We start from the raw sequence: 23,059 nt of genomic DNA on the forward strand, positions 1-23,059 counted from the left end.
ACCACCCACTGGGGGTTGGCCAAATCTGGACAGGAAGCAGGAAAAACTGGACAGTGCACAGATGAAGTAACAGCCCCAGGCGATGGTGGCATGCCAGGGGCTCCGTGACCGTGTTCCCCACCCAGGCCATGGGCCTACTCACCAAGCTCTCCTCGAAGCACTCCTTTATGTAGGCAGCTGTGGGGCCTGGGATCTGGCTCAGGAGGGTTGCTCTCTCCTGAGAATGCTCCAGCATCTCCAGGGCCAACCTCAAGTCCTCGACGAGATGGAGCACCGGGAAGGGGTTCTCGTAGGAAGCCGTGGAGGCCAGTCCAGGCTCACAGGTACCATCGCTAATATCTACCCCTGTGTTAGTGCCTGGAACAAGAGAGAGGCGGGAACCTTGGTAAGAAGGGTGGATGCCAAGGGCAAGGAACTGATAAACAGCAAATTTAGTGAAAGGGGAGAGGAAAGGGATGGATAAGAAGCTTAGAGGAACCACTTCTGCCTCAGCAGAATCACTCACAAAGTGAACTTTGCAGAAATCACCTTTCATCCTGGGTTGGGCATGAGAGAGGCACATGACTGCGCCCATTGGGACTGGCTTAGGGAAGCTCACACCTTCAGACAGCTGCGAAAGCACAGCTAGACCTCACCCACGACCAAGGACATGTGCGCTAAAATGGTGAGATGCCAGTCTTCAGCGCTGATATTAATAAATTTGTCCTCTTTTACATTATAGACTGCACAGATGGCCACCAAAAATCCGTCCCATCCTTGTGTGGGCATTCTACTCCCCTCATCCTGAGGTGGATGCTGACTCTGGGCTGGTCTAGTGACTTGCTCTGATCAACAGGATGCAGAGGAAGGGATGCTCTGTGGGGTCTGGTGAGGTTGAGTGAATCGAAATCTTTCTAGATCTTCCCGGTTGGGAGATTCTATACCCTCTGACATACTCACACTTTTGACTTGTATTTATTACTGTGTGTATCCATATCTCATTTCCCTTTATGGGCCGTGAAGTTTCCGAGGGCAGAGCCCCTGTCATAGTTAGCTAACATAGTTATCACACCCCCTGACCCGTGGATGGTGAGGGGGAATTGGACTGAATGTCTGTACATATGCTTGGATGAATAGCTAAGAGGAAGAGTACCTAGATTTCCCCAGAGATCTGGGATACTGGGTCTTTTTCTAAATTGGTATGTCCCAAATAGGACTGTTTTTGCCTTTCTAAACCCCACCATTAGGGACTTCCCTGGTGGCGCAGTGGTTAAGACGCCACACTGCCAACACAAGGGGCCCGGGTTCGATCCCTGGTCCGAGAACTAGATCCCACATGCACGCCACAACTAAGGAGCCTGCCTGCTGCAACTAAGATCCAACACAACCAAATTAAATAAATAAATAAAAGAAACCCCACCATTAAAAAAAGTCTTCTTTGCATAATATGTACAGTGATATATTTTTCAAACCAAAACTGGGGCAACAGAGTCTAACAAAGGATTCCTGTGCTTCTTTCATCAGTAAGAAACACTTTAGAAAATATGGTTCATAGTAGAATTTCTAGGGCTTTTGGATTGTTTATAAAACCAACAGAATAAAATATTTGAAGTCAGGACTCTTGCTGGAAAATGTGGGCTGTAGGGCTACCACATCCATGGTTACACTGCAGCCCTGACGTCTAATTCCAGGTTCCTCTACTCTTTTAAAAGTCAACTTCCTACTTGCCATGGCAGTCTTTGGAATGAGAAATCCACACAGAAGGAAACAATTACTATTTGATTGCCGGTTTGCTTTCTGAAAGGGCAGGATAGAGGGAATCATGGATCACAATCCACAAACAAGTCCATGGCTCTGGGGAACTAGGAAACGGCCCTATTACCTACACTCTGATGTGTGCTCAGCACTTTCTGGCTCCTGCAAATACAATTCAGAGTTGACTAGGAGAGGCCACAGCCAACAACTTCAGGAAAGAAGATGAACAGAAGCAGGGCAAGACCCCCCAATCTCCAAACAAATGCTAAGTAATCCCTCTCCATCCTGGACACACTTCAACACACACACACACACATTTATAAATGTAGGATAAGTCAGGCCAGGAGTAGCTGGGAAGACTGAGATTTTCATTTACTTTATATCACTCTGTGGCCTTGGACAAGTTCCTTCCATTCTCTGGGCCCCTCCCTGCCCTAAATCCTTGGGATTCTTCCTTACTATTCAAATATTGCGTATGTGTGTAAATGTGTATGAGTACATGTGTATCTGTGTCTATTTTTCCATATGTATACACATGTAAAAGACTTTAATTTCTATTTCTTTGCAATTTCATCAACACACAGGCTCAGAAAATGGTCCAGAATGGTGAAACTTCTAAGGCCCAGCATTAGCAAAGGCAACAATCACCCAGGGAATTCCCTGGTGGTCCAGTGGTTAGGACTCAGAGGTTTCACTGCTGTGACCTGGGTTCAATTCCAGGTCGGTGAACTAAGATCCCACAAGCCTCGTGGCACAACCGAAATAACAACAACAAAAAACCAATCACCCAGAAGACTCAGTTCCATACTCCACACACATTCCCTACAGATGATCAGTTCCTATGGAAAAACTACAGTCACAGAGGAAAATACATCAGAATAGGACTATCAGATGCAACAAATAAGAAAATGCATGCCTTCATACCTGGATTTAACAAAACAATACAAAAGAGACAATAACATAAGGCAAGGTGTTGACGCCTAAATTATGTCTCAGAAAACAGCAGCTCACCTCATGTTCAAGCCCGAATAAAGTTTCTCTTTGGGTGCAATCTCTCAATTACTTTATCTTGAACAACAAAGCACTCTTTAGGGAAGATAGATTAACACAAGGGACTTCAATTTTACATACAGACTGAAATCACTTGGGGAGTTTTACAAACTACAGATGCCAGGGTCCCAACCTCCAGAGGTTCTAATTTGATTGGTCTGAGGCTGACCTGGGATAACAAAAAGCTCCCCAGGTGATTCCAATGTGCAGCCTAAGTGGAAACCATTGACTAGCAAATCAACGTTGATCAATATCAAGTTTTGACGTTTAGAGAGGACAACCTGAGAATTTTTATTTTAAGCACCCAAAACCGAAATTTAATACAGTTTCAGTCATTGTTAGGGGAAGGTAAGACAACATAAAATGCAAACATAGGATTTCACTGAAAGCCTTTTAATGATCGCTTTCAAAAGCAACTAAGTATGTGTGTAGTAGTAATCAGGGTTATTCAGAAATGTTTTGGTTCTCTTCTACTTAAGCTCATAGTAGGATAACACTTCTGCCCCTTGAAGTTACTCACAGCCACATGACTTCCTCTGGGCAATAAACATGAAAAGTGATATGTGCCGCTTCTGGGAGAAAGTCTTTAGGTACCAGAGCACAATTCCTCATATCTCTTTCACTTGCTCTGATCTCTGGCAACGGTGGGGACTGAATCAGCCCGTGTTCCAAAGGGACGATGACGTGGACCAGAGCTCTAAGTAGACCCGGCGGGGAACCTGTATGAGCTGTTTCAAGCTGCTGACATTTTGGGACTGTTTGTTACTGCAGCATAACTTAGCCTGTCTTCACTTACACAAAGTATATATGTTGAACAATTCAGAAATATATACAGATAAGATAAACTTCTAAAAAATGATCTTTTACTGCATGGACCACTCCACCTGCCACAAGCCACAGCAAGGGTAACAGGGAACCAGCATCCTCAGTGCTCTGAGCCCAATGTGCAGTCTGGTCCCATGAGGGGGTCTGAGCCGGAGAAGGGACCCCCCACCTCTCAGCCACATTCACTCAGTGTTTAGCCCCAAACACAGATCTCTGGGGGGCAGGATGAGAAACGCTGACATGCTGCCCTCCCGGGAAGACAGCCCAGCAGCTGGATGCCAGGAGCGGGGGTCCCTGTGTGTGTGGCTCCCCCAGCCTGGGGTGGGCTTCTGCCCTGTTGAGCCAGAGAGGGGAGGGAGGGCACACACCTTGGTTCAAAGACCACAGACGCGCATAGTTCTTACCAAGTTCTGATAGATTCTATGGAATAAATGTTTCTTCAATGAAATGGCTCAGGATCATTTCCAGAGAATGGCTATTTGCATTTTTTAAAAACTCATTTTCTCCAGCTTCACATTTGAGTGGATCTGCAGAGCTCCTCCCTTGGCTGTCATGCTGAGAGCAGGATGTCCCTGTTGCTTTATTATGCAATGAAATTTGAATTAAGATTATCACGAAACCCCCAAAGGCTAATAAACACTTGATGAAAAATGGCGCAAGAAAAAAAAAGGCCCTCCCAAAGGGACCCTCCACTTGCTTCTCCTCCACTGACCACTACCCACTGTGAAGCTTTCCCTTGGCAAGTATTTTATTTTATTACCTTACCCTGCACATCCAAACTGTAATAAACTCATTATTGTTTACCTCTAATATACATTTGCTTGTATTACTCAAGGTCACAGAGACTTTCTCCTATGCTTTATTCTAAATGTTTTGTAGCTTCATATTTTGCATTTTGATTTATGATTGATCCAGAGTTAATTCTGTACGAAGTATGAGGATTAGGTCAAGTTTCTTTTTTCTTTTTTTTCTTTAACTATGGCTATTCAATTGTTCCAACACCATTTGTTGAAAAATAAATATTTTATTTGTGGATGTTAAAAAAAGATCCTTTATCATGCAGATGGGGGTTCTCTGGCATAAGGTGAAATATCTATTGAGAGCATCATATGTGAATTTTTAAAGTGCTGTACTTACAACAACTGAAAAGTGAAGATGATGGGCCCGAAAATGGGGGTCCTGAACCCCCAGGCCGCAGACCAGTACGGGTCTGTGGCCTGTTAGGAACCGGGCTGCACAGCAGGAGGTGAGTGGCGGGTGAGCGAGCGAAGCTGCTTCTGCCGCTCCCCATCGCTCCCTGTCGCTCCCCATCGCTCGCATTACTGCCTGAACCAGCCCACCCCCACACCCCGGGTCTGTGGAAAAACTGTCTTCCACGAAACCGATCCCTGGTGCCAAAAAGGTTGGGGACCGCTGCTCTAAAACTCTGCACATCAAAAGTGCTGTGCATGTCAGCTGCACTAGCATTACCTGGGAGCTTGGTGGAAATGCAGACTCTCAGACCCCACCTCTACATTTTATCAACAGTCCCACATGCTCTTCAACTGTTCTGGGATGCTAAAATTATTCAACAAGCAGCTCTCATAATGATAAACACAGTATGTTGGAGATAAATGTAAAACGGTTGAATAAAATTATTGTTAAAAATGTGCCAGTGGCTTCCCTGGTGGCGCAGTGGTTGAGACTCCACGGGTTCGTGCCCCGGTCCGGGAAGATCCCACATGCCGCGGAGCGGCTGGGACCGTGAGCCATGGCTGCTGAGCCTGCGCCCGGAGCCTGTGCTCCGCAATGGGAGAGACCACAACAGTGAGAGGCCTGCGTACCGCAAAAAAAAAAAGTGCCAGTGAGATAAGAAGTCCATAATTATTTTACATAATGCTTATAAATATACAAGTAACTTAATCAATAAATTAATATTATGAGTACTTGTCTATTGGGGAATCTATTTGGACATATATAATATGTTTTACATAACTAAAGGAAAAAAATGAGAGAAATAGAAACTTTAATGAAAGAATAAGAAGGAACGAGAAAAGAACAGGACAATTTGAAAAAGAACCACGTGGAAACCAAAACGAAGAATGCAATTATTCAAGTGAGAAATTAAGTGCACAGGTTAAATAACAGATAAGAAAATTACTGGAATGGAAAGTGGAAGGAAGTATATAGAGTGAAGCAGGAGCAACAAAGAGAAAATGGCTATGGATTTGTCACAAATAAAATCTTGAGTCTTCTCAGTTTAAAAGACACACACTGAGTCCCAAAAACGATACATCAAAACAAACCCATCCTAGAAACAACGCAGTGAAACTGAAAAACACCAAGGATAGAGGAAATTTAAAAGCAACCAGAGATAAAAGACAGACTGTCAACAGACTTCTCATCAGCAAACTCCCGATGACCACAAAATAATATCTATAGGTAGCTACCAACCTATAACCTGTACAAGATAAACAACCAAGATTAAGACTAAAATAAGGACATTTTTCACGTAATGACTCGTGCAATTTATTACTGGCAGGCTATTCCTGAAGCGATTTTAAAGGATCTACTTCATGAAGCAGGAAAAGCTGCACCAACCAAAAAGGAGTGGGATGAAAAACACATACGGGGGGGGTTCAGGGAGCACCCAAGAGTGGCTGCAGCCAGGGTCTGTTTCCCAGGGTCAGCTGCAGCCACCTCCTGCCTCTCTGCAACTCTTCCAAAACCAGCAGAAGAAAGGCCATGTGAGAACACAGTGAGAAGAAGATAGCCCACAAGCTGGGAAGGGAGGTCGCACCAGAAATCAACCCTGTTGGCACCTTGATCTCAGACTTTCTGGTCTCCAGGACTATTTTCTATTTCTTCTTGAAGCTCTTCAGGGATACACAGTATGACAAAATGCATGAGACAAGAATATTTATAGCAAGTTGTTACCCAGGCAGAGCCTTTGAATCCCAGAGCAGCCGCAGCTTCACCCTCAAGACACAGATCTGCAGCCTCCTGGGCACCGTCAGACACCTCCAATGAAGACCCAGAATGGAGACCATTGGACCATATGTCCTGTACATTCTCTAACGACTACTTAGACTAAGGTCTTTGTTTCAACACCTTCCTTTGAGAGCTAAGACTAGTTTATATAATATGGGATGATGAAAGAACTTAGATTTTGAGATCTGATGGATCTTTTATTTTTTCCTAATTATGCTTTCTAGTTAAGTTCTCTATGCTTCAATTTTCTGTCTGTAAAAAGGGGGTGGCGGGGCTTCCCTGGTGGCACAGTGGTTAAGAATCCACCTGCCAGTGCAGGGGACATGGGTTCAATCCCTGGTCCGGGAAGATCCCACATGCTGCGGAGCAGCTAAGCCTGTGCACCATAACTACTGAGCCTGTGCTCTAGAGCCCACGAGCCACAACTTCTGAAGCCCGCACGCCTAGAGCCTGTGCTCCACAACAAGAGAAGCCACTGCAATGAGAAGCCCGAAGTCTGTGCACCACAGTGAAGAGTAGCCCCTGCTGGCCACACCTAGAGAAAGCTGGCACGCAGCATCAAAGACCCAACGCAGGCAAAAATAAACAAACAAACAAACAAATAAATAAATAAATTTTAAAAAGGGGGGGTGGCAATACTGTTCATCTTTCACAAGTTTCACGGATTAGGTAAAATAATGCATTATGATATCCGATAAAAATAAATGTTCAATGAATAATAAATAAATAGCACAATATTTTGGGGTCTATAAATCAAGATGACACCAGAACACAAAACTAAAATAATGTGGAAGATGGGGCAGTGATGGGAATTAAAGCATTCTAAGAGTCAGGTATTACTGAAGAGGAAGACAGAATTATTATTCTATAAAGATACTTATCTTTAGCCTTTGTGTTAAGGACGCATGTTAAAAACGTGAGCATTTTTTTGAGCATTAAAAAAAATGCAAGGATGAGGGCTTCCCTGGTGGCGCAGTGGTTGAGAGTCCGCCTGCCAATGCAGGGGACGCGGGTTCGTGCCCTGGTCCGGGAAGATCCCACATGCCGCGGAGCGGCTGGGCCTGTGAGCCATGGCCGCTGAGCCTGCGCGTCCGGAGCCTGTGCTCCGCAACGGGAGAGGCCACAACAGTGAGAGGCCCACATACCGCAAAAAAAAAAAAAATTGTAGAAATAGATGTTTAACTTCTTAAAAGAGATTTAAAAACAACTTGATCAATATAACAGAAGCCAGCAAGGCAAAACCAAAAACAAGTAAAAAAAAAGTTAAAAAGAAACAACAGCATAAAACAGAGAAATAAGTACACAGATACCTATATACTAGTAACTATAATAATTATAAATGCACTAAACACCTATTTATTTACTTATTTAGGTTTATTATTTATTTATTTATTTTTCTTATTAGTCATCCATTTTGCACTAAACACCTATTTAAACACAAAAATATGAATAATGGAGAAGAAGTAATCCAGTTCTTTGATGTTATTAAGAGAGACATACAAAAAATTATGACACTGAATGAGTGAAATTTAATGTGTTCAAAAAATAAAACTCAGGACTTCATGCATTAGAGTAGGTATTTTTGACCAAAATATTAAAACCAGTCATACAAACACACACACAATCACTGGATAAAATGATAAAAAACAAATAAAAAATCATCTGAATAGACCTATAAATAATTGAGCCATAATTTAATATTTTTCCACAGAGAAAATACCAGGCCAAATGCTTTTACAAGTTAGCTCTAGCCAACATTCAGGAAGTGAATATTTCTAATCTAACTGGTGTTCAGTAGAGAAAAGGATGGACTGCTCCCAGCTGTCTCGATAAGGAGAGCCTGCCAGTACAACTTGTAGACCAGAGTGTGAAAGGTGCCCCTGGAACTGAACAATTTAGAAGTTCTGAGTACTACAAAGGCACATTACAAGTCTTCTCACTGATGAACTCACATATCAAATCCTAAACACAAATTTACAAAACTAAATCCCATAGTGTGTAAAAAAGACCCTCTCCTTTGGGAAATGACAGGTCAAGCAGACCCAAAAAGAAAATTAAAAAATAAAGTGGTGATTATCAAAACAGCAAAAGGCACATAAAGAACTATACCCCAAACAACTAGAGATGGCACACTGTATTCAAGCACATATAAAGCATTTTTTCAAAACTGACTACAGACTAGGTCACACACAAAGTCTGGACAAAAATCAAGAATCGCTATTATGGGTACTATTCCAGTCTCCATATTTCTGTGGGAGGGGAGAGTGGTTTCTACCTGCCTCCCCTTACTCAATGTTTCCTCAATGGCGGAAGGCCTCTTCTCATGACAGCACTGAAGGATGGAATTCTCTCTGGCGCTGCCCGTCCCCGTATGCAAGCATTAGCTTCTGAGGAAGCTTTTTCTGAGACAAGCTCTGCCCCAGAAGGTGGAAATCTGTAGCCTGGGATTGAGTTCAATTTGGGGTATGTGTGTAGGATGAGTGGATTCAAGGTCCTTCCTGACTGTGGCTTCAGGTCAAGCTAACTTTCCTAATCAGTAAAACTCATGATAAAGCTGATATTTTGATCTCTTTCTGTCTGACTCCTTTGTCTGTTCCTTGACTGGCACCGAACTAGGAGGGGAATAATGGGCTGTTATTCTTTTTAAATATTTTCTTGAAGTATAGTTGATTTACAGTGTTGTAAGGGATGTTATTTATTGATCTTTGTGGTAGACAGAATAATGACCCTCCCAAAGATGTCGACATCCTAATCCCTGGAAACTATGAATGTGTTTGTTACCTAATATGGCAAAAGGGACTTTACAGATGTGATTACGAATCATGAGATGGAGATATTATCCTGGAGTTTTAATCACATGAGCTCTTAAATCATAAAAGGGAGGCAGAAGAATGTGTCAGAGAGATGTGACATGAGGACTTGCCCTGACATTGCTGGCTCTGAAGATGGAGGAAGGGGCCATGAGCCAAGGAAGGTAAACTGCATTATAGCTGCAACAGGGCAGGTGGTAACAGACTAGTCGTGCTCAGAAAAATCCCAAAGGACACCCAAAATTTAAAAACACACATACAGGGCTTCCCTGGTGGCGCAGTGGTTGAGAGTCCGCCTGCCGATGAAGGGGACGCGGGTTCGTGCCCCGGTCCGGGAGGATCCCACGTGCCGCGGAGCGGCTGGGCCTGTGAGCCATGGCTGCTGGGTCTGCGCGTCCGGAGCCTGTGCTCCGCAACGGGAGAGGCCACAACAGTGAGAAGCCCGCGTACCGCAAAAAATAAATAAATAAATAAATAAATAAAAACACACATACATACACTTTTTAAAGCAACTGAACTGAAAGAAATTTTCAGAGCTCAGTAGCTCAGGAGAGAGAGAGCATATGAGCTGGTGTTTGTCCTGTAGGCCAATTCCCTGGTGGCTTAACACCTCAGCTTGAATGGGCCACTTGAGGACAGGAGACAAAGCTTAGGGCCTGAGCAAAGGGAGAGGTCAGATGGAAGACCTCTGCATAAAGCCAGGATGCAAAAGGGCAATATCCTCAGTCTACCAACTAGAAAAAAATCACCCCACAGAAGGAAACTTGGCCTTGATTCTGGAATAAGCACACACATAAACAATTTGATGTTTTCAAACATTAAAAAGGGGTAAGGGAAGTGCAGAAAGAGTGGAACAAGTAGAAATCAAAAAATAAAATAGTTGATAAACAAGTGGGACCTAATCAAACTTGTAAGCTTTTCACACAGCAAAGGAAACCATAAACAAAATGAAAAGACAACCTATGGAATGGGAGAAAATATTTGTAAATGATGCTACCGACAATGGATTAATTTCCAAAATATACAAACAGCTCACACAACTCAATAACAAAAAAACAAACAACCGGGCCTCCCTGGTGGCGCAGTGGTTGAGAGTCCGCCTGCCGATGCAGGGGATACGGGTTCGTGCCCCGGTCTGGGAGGATCCCATATGCCGCGGAGCGGCTGGGCCCGTGAGCCATGGCCTCTGGGCCTGCGCGTCCGGAGCCTGTGCTCCGCAACGGGAGAGGCCACAACAGTGAGAGGCCCGCATACCGCAAAAAGAAAAAAAAAAAAAAAAAAAAAAAAAAAAACAAACAACCCAATTAAAAAAAGGCAAAAGACCTATACATTTCTCCAAGGAAGACATACAGATGGCAAACAGGCACAAGAAAAGATGCTCAATATCACCAATAATTATTAGAGAAATGCAAATCAAAATTACATGAGGTGTCATCTCACAACAGTCAGAATGGCCATCACCAAAAAGCCTACAAATAATAAATGCTGGAGAGGGTATGGAGAAAAGAGAACCCTCCTACACTGTGGTGGGAATGTAAATTGGGGCAGCCACTATGGAGAGCAGTATGGAGGTTCCTTAAGAAACTAAAAATAGAGTTACTGTATGGTCGAGCAATCCCATAACTGGGCATACATCTGGAAAAGACGAAAACTGTAACTCAAAAAGATACAGGCACCCCAATGTTAACAGCAGCACTATTTACAATAACCAAGACATGGAAGCAACCTAAGTATCCATCAATAGATGAATGGATAAAGAAGATATGAAATATATACACATACACACACAATGGAATATTACTCAGCCATTAAAAAGAATGAAGTAATGCCATTTGCAGCAACATGGATGGACCTGGAGATTATCATACTAAGTGAAGCAAGTCGGAAAGAGAAAGACAAATACCATATGATATCACTTATATGTGGAATCTAAAATAATGATATAAATAAACTTATTTACAAAACAGAAACTGACTCACAGACATCAAAAACAAATTTATGGTTACCAAAGGGGAAAGCTGTGGGGAGGGATAAATTAGGAGTTTGGAATTAACAGATACACACTACTATATATAAAACAGATAAACAGCAAGGACCTACTGTATAGCACAGGGAACTATATTCAATATCTTGTAATAACCTATAATGGAAAAGAATATATATATATATATATATATGAATCACTTTGCTGTACACCAGAAACAACACAACATTGTAAATCAACTATACTTCAATTTTTAAAAATAAATAAATAAAAAATCTTAAAACACCTTCAAAATAGAAGGCAAAATATCCACAAGTATAGGGGATAAAATACACCATCTAGCAGAGTAATTTTAATATGTATTTCTCAGAAACTGGTAAGATCAAGCAGACCAAAAACAAAAAACAAAAAACAAAAAAACCCAACGGTACTGGTAGAGAAGATTCAAATAAGTTGGATGTAATGGACAATTATAGAACATGGCACGTAATAACTGGAAAATGCACACACCTTGCAAGCACACATAGAACATTAATGAAAACTGGCAATGTTCTTGTCAAGGCTACAAAGCAAGTATCAATAAATTCCAAAGAGTAAGTATCAGAAAACACCTTAACCACAACAGAATTAAGTCAGCAATCAATTTTAAATACATATTGTTATATATTATTGGTTGATTTGTTAAGTTGAACAGATACATTCAAGTAAGTAGAGCAGAAAATGATAAACAATAAAGAACAGATATTCAAAGAAGTTAAATATGTATATATATTAAGCATAGATACATAATGCCTATATATCTATATATACTGTGATGGTTAATTGTATGTGTCAACTTGGCTAGGCCGTGGTACTCAGATATTTAGTCAACTTTATTCTACATGTTTCTGTGAAGGTATTTTTTTGATGAGATTAACATTTAAATCAGTAGAGTTTGACCAAAGCAGACTGACCTCCATAGTGTGGGTGGGCCTCACCCAATCAGTGGAAGAGCTTAATAGAAAAAGACTGACCTCTCTAGAACAGTGGTCCCCAACCTTTGTGGCACCAGGGGTCGGTTTTGTGGAAGACAATTTTTCTACACACCAGTGGTGGCAGGAGTGGGGGCGGGTGTTCAGGTGGTAATGCGAGCCAGGGGGAGCAGCAGATTAAGCTTTGCTCGCCCACTGCTTACCTCCTGCTTTGCGGCCTGGTTCCTAACAGGGGTTTCCGGGGGTTGGGGATCCCTGCTCTAGAAGAAGTGGGGATCTTCCAACAGATGGCTTTCAGATTTGAACTGCAGCACTGGCTCTTTGCTGGCGCCCCAGGCTGCTGGCTTATCCTGCAGATTTTCATACTTGCCAGCTTCCACATTCATGTGAGCCAATTCCTTAAAATGAATCTCTCTCTCTCGCTCTCTGTCTCTTGCTCTGTCTATGTGTCTCTCTCTATACACACACACACACACACACACACACACACACCCTATTGGTTTTGTTTCTCTGAAGAACCTGGGCTGATACATACACACATTTAACTATTTACAGAATAAATAATATACATACCTACTATGGTGACTGATCAGCAAAAACAAGTCAATTCTTTGAAAAAAGTAGTAAAAAAAATAAAGTCTCTGGCAAGATTGATCAAAAAATAAAGAGAGGGCTTCCCTGGTGGTGGAGTGGTTGAGAGTCCGCCTGCCGATGCAGGGGACACGGGTTCGTGCCCCGGTCCGGGAAGATCCCACATGCCGCGGAGCGGCTGGTCCCGTGAGCCACGGCCACTGAGCCTGCGCGTCCGGAGCCTGTGCTCCGCAGCGGGAGAGGCCACAACAGTGCGAGGCCCGCGTACAGCAAAAAAAAAAAAAAAAAAAAAGAGAAGGCACAAATAAGCAATACTAGGATTAAAAAACAGATATAACAAGCAGCAGAGCTTAAAAAGATAAAATACAATAAGCAACCATATGCTAACAAAATGGAAAACATTGGTAAAATACACAAATATCTAGAAAAATATAATGTGCCAAAATTCAATAGAGAAAAAATTAAAGCCTGACTATCCCTAACCATTACAAAAAGACAATCTTCCAATGAGAAAATACAAGGTCCAGATGGTTTTACAGGTCAGTTACTATAATTACAACTATAAGCAAGTTGTAGTTGTATTTAAGTTGTATTTAAGGAACAAATGATAATTCCAACTTTACTCACACTCTTTCAGAGATTAGAAAATGAGGCTACAGAGCCATAAAGGAGTGAGAGGGCTCTGCCAGCAAGGGAAGAAAACAGAATGATGGCTGTTGAATAGGGCTCGCAGCCCCACTGTGGGCCATTTTGACCTCTTTACACAAAGGGCAGTCTTTGACATCTTAGCCCACTAGAGACCTCTAAAATTCCACCCTGACTCTCCTCAGGTCAATTTCATAGCAGAGGACTCTCAACCTGGGTCCTGACTGGGAAACAGGTGGCTTTGTTACCGATGACCACTCTGCTGATCGGCCTCGGAGAGGGTACAACAAGACCAACGAAATGTTCAGAGCTTGGACTCAATCACCAGCCTTTAACACCACAGCTGAAATCATTCATGGGCCAAAGTGAATAATCACAGTCTTGATCAGAACTTTCTCTGCCCTCAAACAGTCTTTTTAAAAAAAAAAAAAGCAGACACTAATCAGAGTTGGCAGAAAGGCCAGGACAGAGCAACCTGTTTGTTTAACTGTTATAAAACACATTCCTCCTAACTATTCCTCATCAATGCGTATAGCTCATAGATAACCGCATGAGTAACCTCCTGCCCCAGCGAAGAGGAGTAAGTGGTCCCCTGGGTCCTGACCAGGGGTCCTCTGGTCCTATTACAGATGCAGCCACTGACCCCCATTAGCCCACAGCTGAAGCCCTATGCAAAATTAGCTTATGCGACAGTTGCTCTGGGCTATCCAGAGGGCTGTAATTAAGCAGTATAGTGTCCAATTTCGATCATCAACGGTGTAATTCAATTATGGTGTTATTTGTAGGCTGAATCACAGGGACTAATCAGGAAGAAGACCAGATCAAAGGTTAACATCATACTGGAACTTACAACAATGGTCTTTTGTATTAGAAACAAATCATTTTGACAAGAGTCCTGGGTTTTTTAACAGTCACTTCTTCCCAACTTTCTGCTATAAAATTCTTGGGTTCTAATTAAGTACAGTCACACCCGGGATACACTTATTCAGGTTTCAAGAATCCATCTCAGCAAGGAGTTTCACTTCACATTTCTGCTTCATTTCCTACTTCTGCTTAGAAGGCATTTCCTTCTCTCACACCTCCAGAGCGGATGAATGCCTTGAGATGATGAGGGTCACCATGTGTGGCCCTGCAGGGGTATACTTGGCACTTGTGTATCGGGATGTCCTCTAAGTGTTCCCGGCCTGGTTGCTTCTACGAGTGATAATCTCTTGCACTATTTGCACTGTTTACATTCATTGGAGGAAGGGGGCACCTTTTTTTGCATTAAAGGCCTGATTACATCAACATCGGTATCACATGCCCTAAGTATACTCTTTTGGAAACTCTTTTTGGAAAGAGTTTTGGAAAGTGAAGAGTAGCCTATCATACTATAGAGTAATTAATAAAGGGAAAGTCCTTGTTAGATAGTGTTATGTTATGATTATTAATAATCATTATTCAAGGAATTGTGTCTATTTTAGTAGGAATCCCTGTTGTTTCTGCATAAGTGTTTGCTATTTCGGGCATGCAGGAAGCCCATAAAAATTTCTTCCACTGAAATAAGTGTAATTGTGTTTTCATAAAGTGAGAGAATACAGTCCTCGGGCACTTGCTTGAGTACTTTAACAGATGCAAAAGCAACTGAGTGTTGAAAGTGTTGGTGGTGTTACTTGACATCCTTCGACTTCAAATGAATGAGAGAATAGAAATTTAAAAAGGACAATTTTAATGTTAACACAAAAACGTCACTTCTGTAGGATCTGTGTATCATGATTTGGTGCCACAATCTTCAAACTTTCTTTCAGCTGCTCCACCCTTAAGCAAAGGAGCCCTCACTTGGAAGTCGAATGTGTAAGAGAAGAGAGCAAAGCCATTGTGGCCAAGAGACGGGGTGGGGGCGGGGGTGGGTGTGGGGATGGGCAAGAACAGGACTGGACCCTCCACCCAGTTAACTCTCTTCTCCTGTAGATGGCCCCACAGAACCCCAGGGCTTGGCTACACTTCGCCATAAAACCAACCCGGGAATGAATGGAGCCCAGAAGAGGCTCAGATGGCCCTGGACTCAAATCTTAGTTCTGTCATTTACCAGCACTAGAGCTTGGGCAGCGAAAATAATGTCAGTACTAATATCAACAAAACCAAGGGTAACCTAGACCAGCCGAGCACTTGCTAAGTGCCAGGCATTGTGCTAAGTGCCTTCTTTGCCTTAATTTAATCCTCCCAATAATATGAGATGGGTACTGTTATTGCCACTGTTTTATATATGAGGAAACTGAGGCTCAGAGAGGGATTAAGCGATTCGCCCACAGATTCCACAGCTAGTAGTAAGTGGCTGAGCTGGGATTCAAATCCCCACAGCCTATCTAACTCTGCAGTCTACATTAATTAATTACAAAAAATCCCTAAGCTCTGTGGCCCAATTTGGCCCAGCCAACTTGAAAATGAGGATGGTTTTAATAATCTTGAGGAAAAGTATCCCACACAAAAGCATTCAATCATTATCATTCTTTTTATTGCACATGGCATAGAACATATGCCCTCCAGACACTCACTAATAACCTCAGTGTTGCATTATCTGTCAAATAGCTCCTGTCAAACGTCTGTGTGAGCCAATTACTACATAAGAGCTGGCTCACAGGAGGTACCAACCACCGACTCTTCAAGAAAATTAGTGATTTATTATTCCAAAAGAATCAGCCAAACAAAGGTACAGGTAGAGAAAATAATCAACGAAGTTCAGCATGCAGCCAGATAAAGTATAGGCACAGAAACCAATAACTGCCTCCTAATCAACGAAAAGGGGAGTTTATTCACAAAAGTAAATAAAATACACGTGACAAATATCTATTAAACCTCTATTCTGTGTTGCACTGAAGATGCAGCAACAAAGCCTCTGTCATCATACAGCTTACATTCTGATGCATGAGGCACATAATAAAAAAAGAGACGAATATGAACGTAATGGGTCAGATGGTGATATGTGCTATAAAGAAATAAAAAAAGGATAAAAGGATGGGGCTGATGTGGGGATGCTATATTAGAGAGTGTCAGGGAAGACCTCAGACATGGTGATATTTCAGTACAGATCTGACCTGAGTGTACTTGGAGGAGAACATTCCAGCAGAGGGGACAGCAAGCACAAAGGTCCTGAGACAACCAGTGCTAAAGTGAGACAAGCCAGATGGAAAGTGTAGGGGGTGCAGCCACAAAGGCAGTCAAAAGCCAAATCATATAGAGTGTTGCTCGTTATGACGGGGACTTCAGATTTTTTTTTTTTTTTTTTAGATGTTGGGGGTAGGAGTTTATTAATTAATTAATTTATTTTTGCTGTGTTGCGTCTTCGTTTCTGTACGAGGGCTTTCTTTAGTTGCGGCAAGCGGGGGCCACCCTTCATCGCGGTGCGCGGGGCCTCTCACTATCGCGGCCTCTCTTGTTGCGGAGCACGGGCTCCAGACGCGCAGGCTCAGTAGTTGTGGCTCACGGGTCTAGTTGCTCCGCGGCATGTGGGATCCTCCCAGACCAGGGCTCGAACCCGTGTCCCCTGCATTACCAGGCAGATTCTCAACCACTGCGCCACCAGGGAAGCCCAGGACTTCAGATTTTTATCCTGAGATAGGAAGCCATTGAAGAGTTGTGGGGAGAGTGATATGATTTGATTATTTTGCTGCCCTGTGGAAGACAGGCTACAAGGGGGCAAGAGCAGAGCAGAGACTGCTCAGAGACCATGCATTAATCTTGGAGACCCCAGGCGAGTCTAGGAGGCATGCACAAGCCTTAGTTAGACAATGAAAACTACAAAACACAAATGGGTGAAATTAGGGCCTGAATAAATGAGAACTCTGCTGTGTCCCTAGAGAAGACTCAGTATGGTAAAGATTTTTTGTCCCTCATTAATTTATCAAGAGCTAATATTTTATAGTGCTTACTATATGCCAAGCTTTGTTTTAAGCACCTTACATGTATAAGCACAGCAACCTTCTTAGGTGGGTTCTATTATTATTCCCATTTTAATATGAGGAAACGGAGGCATGGTTCATGCAGGTAACTTGATGCAGAGCTAGGATTTGAACCAAGCAGTCTGGCTACAGATGCTCCCCCAACTAACCCACAAAGAATGCCTTGGAACATCTCAGACCACCTCTCTGCAAAACTCTCATGTCTGTTCCAGAGAATTCCGGGGAATCCTTCCAGAAGAAGCCTGCCAGGGTGGAGGCCTAAGGAAATGGGAGAAGGAGGGAGCATGTAGTACTGGGAGGGAAGAAGGATGGGTGTCCCGGGTTCCACACGACCCACACCAGGGTCCGCCCTCCACACCCACGGCAGAGCCCCAACCAAGGCAAGGCCCCGAGGATCCAGACATGTAGTCCTCTCCCAGAGACAGAGGGGATTTTGCCAGAGACTTTGTCATTTCAGGAATGCCTGTGTGGGGAAATAAGGAGGCAGGAGGAGGAACTGACCTCACACAAGGCTACCTTCTTTAGGCGGTGTCCCATTTACCCGTCCTAGCCATCCAAGAGCTCTGCTCACTCCAGGGCCTCTCAGAGTCTCTTCCTTGCCCCTTGGCTGGGGGCTCAGCAGTGCTGACAGCCTGAGATGGTCTCAGAGTCTGACCCTGTGGCTCTGACCTCAATGCACAGGAGGCCCCGGAAGCTTCCAGATGCGACTCTCTGAAAGGACTGCTAGGAAACCCATGCTCTTGGCCATTTCCTCTCAGTAGGGCTTCCGGGACCCTGATCTAGAGCAGGACATCCCAACCTCTGGAGCCTCTGGAAAGTGGGATGTTAGTCACGGCCTCCCAAGGACCCTTCTGTCCACTGAGAAATTAAGAGCCTGACAGATGACATCTAGAACACGTCCTCCATCCCAGGTGCAAACACCCAGAGCCTTCAGTGCATCCGGTGTATCTGCAGGATGGAAGGAAAGGCAAGGGGGCAATGCCTGGTGCTCTGTGCATGCCCTGGGCTCTAGCCACACTCAGCCCAAACCTTCTTCCCTATGTATGGAGCCCTAGCTCCATACAATGAGGAGCAAAGTCCCAAAGAAACACACCCAGTCAACAAATAAGGCCACTGACCTGTATCAGGTAAGGACAGAAAGAAGGCCTGGGGCCTGCGGGGAAAGATTTCCAACAATGACAACTGCTTATTCTAACCAGTATGGGCTTCAGTTGCCCCCATCAAGGAGTTAATCAGCCCAAACAGCCCACTGGCAGTCCTTTCCAATTAACCAGTTTTGCTGGATCTCTTCTAGAGAATAATCCTAACTGGCTAAGGCAAACATGAAGCCAAACAGTTACGATGGATAAAAAAACATATAGGACATTCTTCAGGTGATTAAGTGAATCAATGCAAAACTGCTTCCTGACTCTCAAACAAACTGGAGACCAGCTGGGAAAGGGAGCTGACACCAGTGCTCGGGGCAAAGTCTGTGAGATTTTTGCAAGTTTCAGCTTGAGTGTAACTCAAGCTCTGTGATGTGCTCTGAAAACTTTACAATAAAACCAATCTCATTGCACCTGTTGCAGCCAGGACCCAAACTGCGATACAGTTATACACATGCTGATAGATGGCGCATCTGTACTCTCAACAGAGCCCTAGACTCACACCAGATATCAAAGAGTCCAAGTTTGCACTGTTAAAAAAGAGATGGCACACACAGTAAAAGAAAAGAAATCCAACAGGGGCCTTCTCTCTGCATCCAAAAGAAAAGTCCAATGAGAGGAAACGGTTTCTCAGTGCGGAGGATGAGCTTTGGGTTGCCAGGACCCCTCCTGACCATACCTGCAATGATCCCGTCCATCTGCTCCAGGGCAGCTTCCAGCACGTGACTCGCATCAGAAGCCATGAGGCCTTTTCCCTGCTTAGTCTCCTCCTTCTCACTGAAAAATTCAAATACAGAACAAAGGAAAAATTACAGAGTTCCACATTAGGTACCCAAGACCGCTAAGCCCTCTCAATTCCACCATCACAACCGCACTCTCATAGGAATCTTGGTAGCCCACGTGTGGTTTCTGCCATCTCCGTGGCTTCGCCTTCCAGGCACGAGTGTTCTTAATCCATGAATCTTCAGTATGTGCTTGTGTCATGAAAAGCCACTAGGGCTCTCCAGAGTGACCTGCAGCAGCGAGACAGCGATTGCCACTCCTACCATCATTACAGTCACGGCTCCAGAAGCTCCAGCCACCCCTGGGGAAGGCTCACGGCTCCCCTAGGAGGAGCCTTGGGGAAAGCCGGGATGTGCCCTACAGCCGTGGGTTGCAGCCGGCATTGGCGGTCTTATACCTGCATTTGTCTCACACCTGCAATGCTCTCCTTGGGCTGGTGTGACCCAGGCTGAGAGGCCTCAACTGCCACTTTCACTTCTCAAGTGGGCCAACGGGCCCCATCTAGGAAGGCTGCAGGCGCACTGTGGTGGGGAGAGTACTGTCCCTGGAACCAGGAGCACTGTCTCTTTACCATTTTAGTTCTACTCCACCCAGCACCATTCAAGGTACATAATCCCACCTTCTCAGGGCTGGAGAATTTCTCCAAAAATACAGTCTAGCCACTCCCCTAATGCTGAGTCTCCCTTCTAATGGTAGAGGTCGCAATTGGTTCCATCTCCAGACAGCTCTGCCTCTTAGAAAGGTCTTTAAGCTACACTGTCTTCTTAGAGCCTCTTCTCATTTTCCTTGCTTCCCGCCCCCTTCCTGAGTGGCAGGGAGAGACTTACACGACAGCAGTTGTAATCCTAAGAAGAGGCTTAGCTCACAGCTCAGTCTGTGAACTGGAGGCAGGTGTGCCCAATAGGCCTAAGTGCTACGGAGGAAAGAGGCAGAGCTCCTAGACCCAAGGGTGGCACAGCTCAGGGAACGGGGGCTTCTGCTGCTCATGTTCCCCATGAAGTTAGACCTTTGGAGTGAAGAGAGGAAAGTGAGCAACCACTGGAAAGTGGCTTTGGAGATGGTGTGGATAAGAATGTCAGGACCACAAAGAACCACACTGGACGGCACCAGGTAGCAGTTAAATACCCTGGGTGCAAAGCCAGCTCTGCCATCTACTGTGTGATCTCCAAACCTCAGTATCCTCATCTGTAAAATAGGGATGATAACAGCACCTAACTCACAGGGTTGATGTCATGGTTAAAGGAGTAATTAATATTTCATTGAAAATGCATGTCTTGCATGTAGTAAGGGCTCAATAAACTTCAGCCTTTTTTTTTTTTTTTTTTTTTTTAAATCTCAGGATGTATTTGTGCCAGGATAGCTCACCGGATGAGGGACTTTAAACTAAACTGGGGTAGGTTCAGGGAGGGAGAACCCAAATAAGTCCAAGAGGCTGGTCCTTTGGAGGAGATAAGCACGCAAAGAAAGATAAGCAACTATGCGTGTGGAAGGGGAGGGCCGTGACTCACAGGTGCAAAGGCCAAGAAATGGTCAGAAGTGGGCACTGAGCCTCAGCAGTGCAAGAACCATCGGGCTATCAGCTCAGGGGAGTGAGAAAAGGAGCTTCAGAGCGGGTGGAACCTCACTGGCACCTCAGAGCTGCGGCAGGAACCAGGCAGGGCTGCAGAAAGGAGCAGCCCAGACAGCTACAGAGCAATGCGGGTGCAGGTCTCAGGGTCTGAATAGAAGCAAGCCGGGGAGGGGAGTGTGGGTGGAGAAGGGGCAGCAGGAAAAGGGGAGGCGGCAGAAGCGGGGCAAGATTCAGCACGTTCACATCTGCTCGGCCGTAAGGGGTATTAAAAGCCTGAAACATGTCCCACCCGCTGAGGACTTCCCAACCGCTCCCAGCAAAAAAAATCCAAAGTCCATACTGTGACCTAACGGAAGCAGCTGGGCAGGATCCGGCCAGGCCAACCCCACACGGCCCTCCCCCTCGATCCCCATGCTTCGGCAGCCTCCGTCCCTGTCCGCTCCCCCAGGACTCCAAGCCCCCTTTCCTCCTCTGCAAGTGTGCATCTGCTGTCCCTCTGTCCTGAGCTCACTTCCCCAGCTCTCTGGACGGCTGATCAGTCCTCAGCCTTCAGGCCTCAGCTCTGAAGTCTCTTCTCAGAGACGCCTTCCTTGCACGCCTGCATCTAAAGCAGCCCCTTGACAGCACAGCGGTTCCAAAGAATCTCGTCCATCTACATTTCCTTGCTAACTGGCCTTGCTAACCCTCTCCATGAAGGCAGGAGGACCCTGTATGCCTTGCTCACCCCTATGTGCCCAGTGCGTAGCAGAGTGACCGGCACAAGGGAGTTTATGAGTAAATACTTGTGAATAAAAGATGGATCCATGTGGCCAACATGGCCTGAACCCTGTTGTGCTGGGCACTGGAGGAAAAATGGATAAATCAGGCCTAATCCCTGCTCCCATGGACCATGCAGTCTAGTGGAGAAGACAGAAGTATGAACAAATAATTATGACACAGCGTGAGGTATGCTGATAGAGGCGGGTACGCAGTTTCCCTGGGCCTTAAAGGATGGGTAGGAACTTTCTCAGTAGACAAGGGCGATTCCAGGCAGAGGGGGCAGTGCATGAAAGGCAGGAAAACATGTAAAGACAGGATGTAGTTGGCAAATGTCAGAATGGTTGACGAAATTAGACAGGAACATCCAGCTGCTCACCATGAGTCAAAACCCTCCGCGGAATTCACTTACGTGTGATAAGGGCAGTTAATGAGAGGAGCCTGGGAATTACACCCACAGCTTCAGGGATCTGGATGCCCGTGCTTGGCAACTCAAGTGGCCTCAGATGTAAACTTGATAGAGATTTTTAAAAAGAAAGATCTCATATTTCAGCAGACTGGCTCCACTGGGGGCCTTAGTACCTGGGTGAAAGGTAAGAGGGCAGTCAGAAGGTGCTGAGCCCAGAGGGCCCAGCTAGGTCCCCCTGCAACAGAAGGGCCATAAAAGATGACCCATGGGGGCTTCCCTGGTGGCGCAGCGGTTGAGAGTCCGCCTGCCTGCCGATGCAGGGGACACGGGTTCGGGCCCTGGTCCTGGAAGATCCCACATGCCGTGGAGCGGCTGGGCCCGTGAGCCATGGCCGCTGGGCCTGCACGTCCGGAGCCTGTGCTCCGCAACGGGAGAGGCCACAACAGTGGGAGGCCCACGTACAGGAAAAAAAAAAAAAAAAAAAAAGATGACCCATGGGCTCTCTGCCCGAGGATGAGTTTGTACTTGGCAGATAGCAAGTTGGGTGGATCCACAGGAGCTGGTGAGAAGTGAAATATGAGTCAAAGGTGTATCATCTTTCTGGCCCAGGACCTGGGCCAGTAAGATTGGGAGTGCTTGGGAGCCAGAACCTGCTTTGCGTGGCTGATGAGCTCAGTTCTGGGTCTGAGATGATGGCAGGATGCAGGGAGAACGGGCTCTGCCAGCCTCTGATGCAGAGCGGCTATGAGGGGTCAGTGGTGTGGGTACAAGGGGGACTGCTGAAAGGCCAAACATGCCATAGGAGCTAGGCCTCCAGGCCCATCTGTGAACACGGACACTCTGGAATAAGGAAGCCACGATTCCATTCACCAACCATT

General features: G+C 45.0%; 1 protein-coding gene across 6 annotated transcripts in view; it reads right to left on the reverse strand.

Annotated features, from left to right (window-relative positions):
- Nucleotides 1-23,059, reverse strand: part of LOC308620440 (synaptotagmin-9) — a 389,294-nt gene that overhangs the window by 102,448 nt on the left and 263,787 nt on the right. For 3 of the 6 annotated variants that reach the window (XM_081239989.1, XM_081239994.1, XM_081239993.1), the window contains exon 8: nucleotides 19,343-19,440. In XM_081239989.1, coding sequence (XP_081096115.1) covers nucleotides 19,343-19,440 — 98 coding nt within the window. Of the gene's footprint in view, nucleotides 1-142; nucleotides 358-19,342; nucleotides 19,441-23,059 lie in introns of those variants that run through there. The other 3 variants (XM_081239995.1, XM_081239998.1, XM_081239999.1) reach the window with 2 other exon arrangements.

This window comes from Mesoplodon bidens (genome assembly GCF_964165515.1).
Source record: "Mesoplodon bidens genome assembly, chromosome: 7".
NCBI classification, from domain to species: domain Eukaryota; kingdom Metazoa; phylum Chordata; class Mammalia; order Artiodactyla; family Ziphiidae; genus Mesoplodon; species Mesoplodon bidens.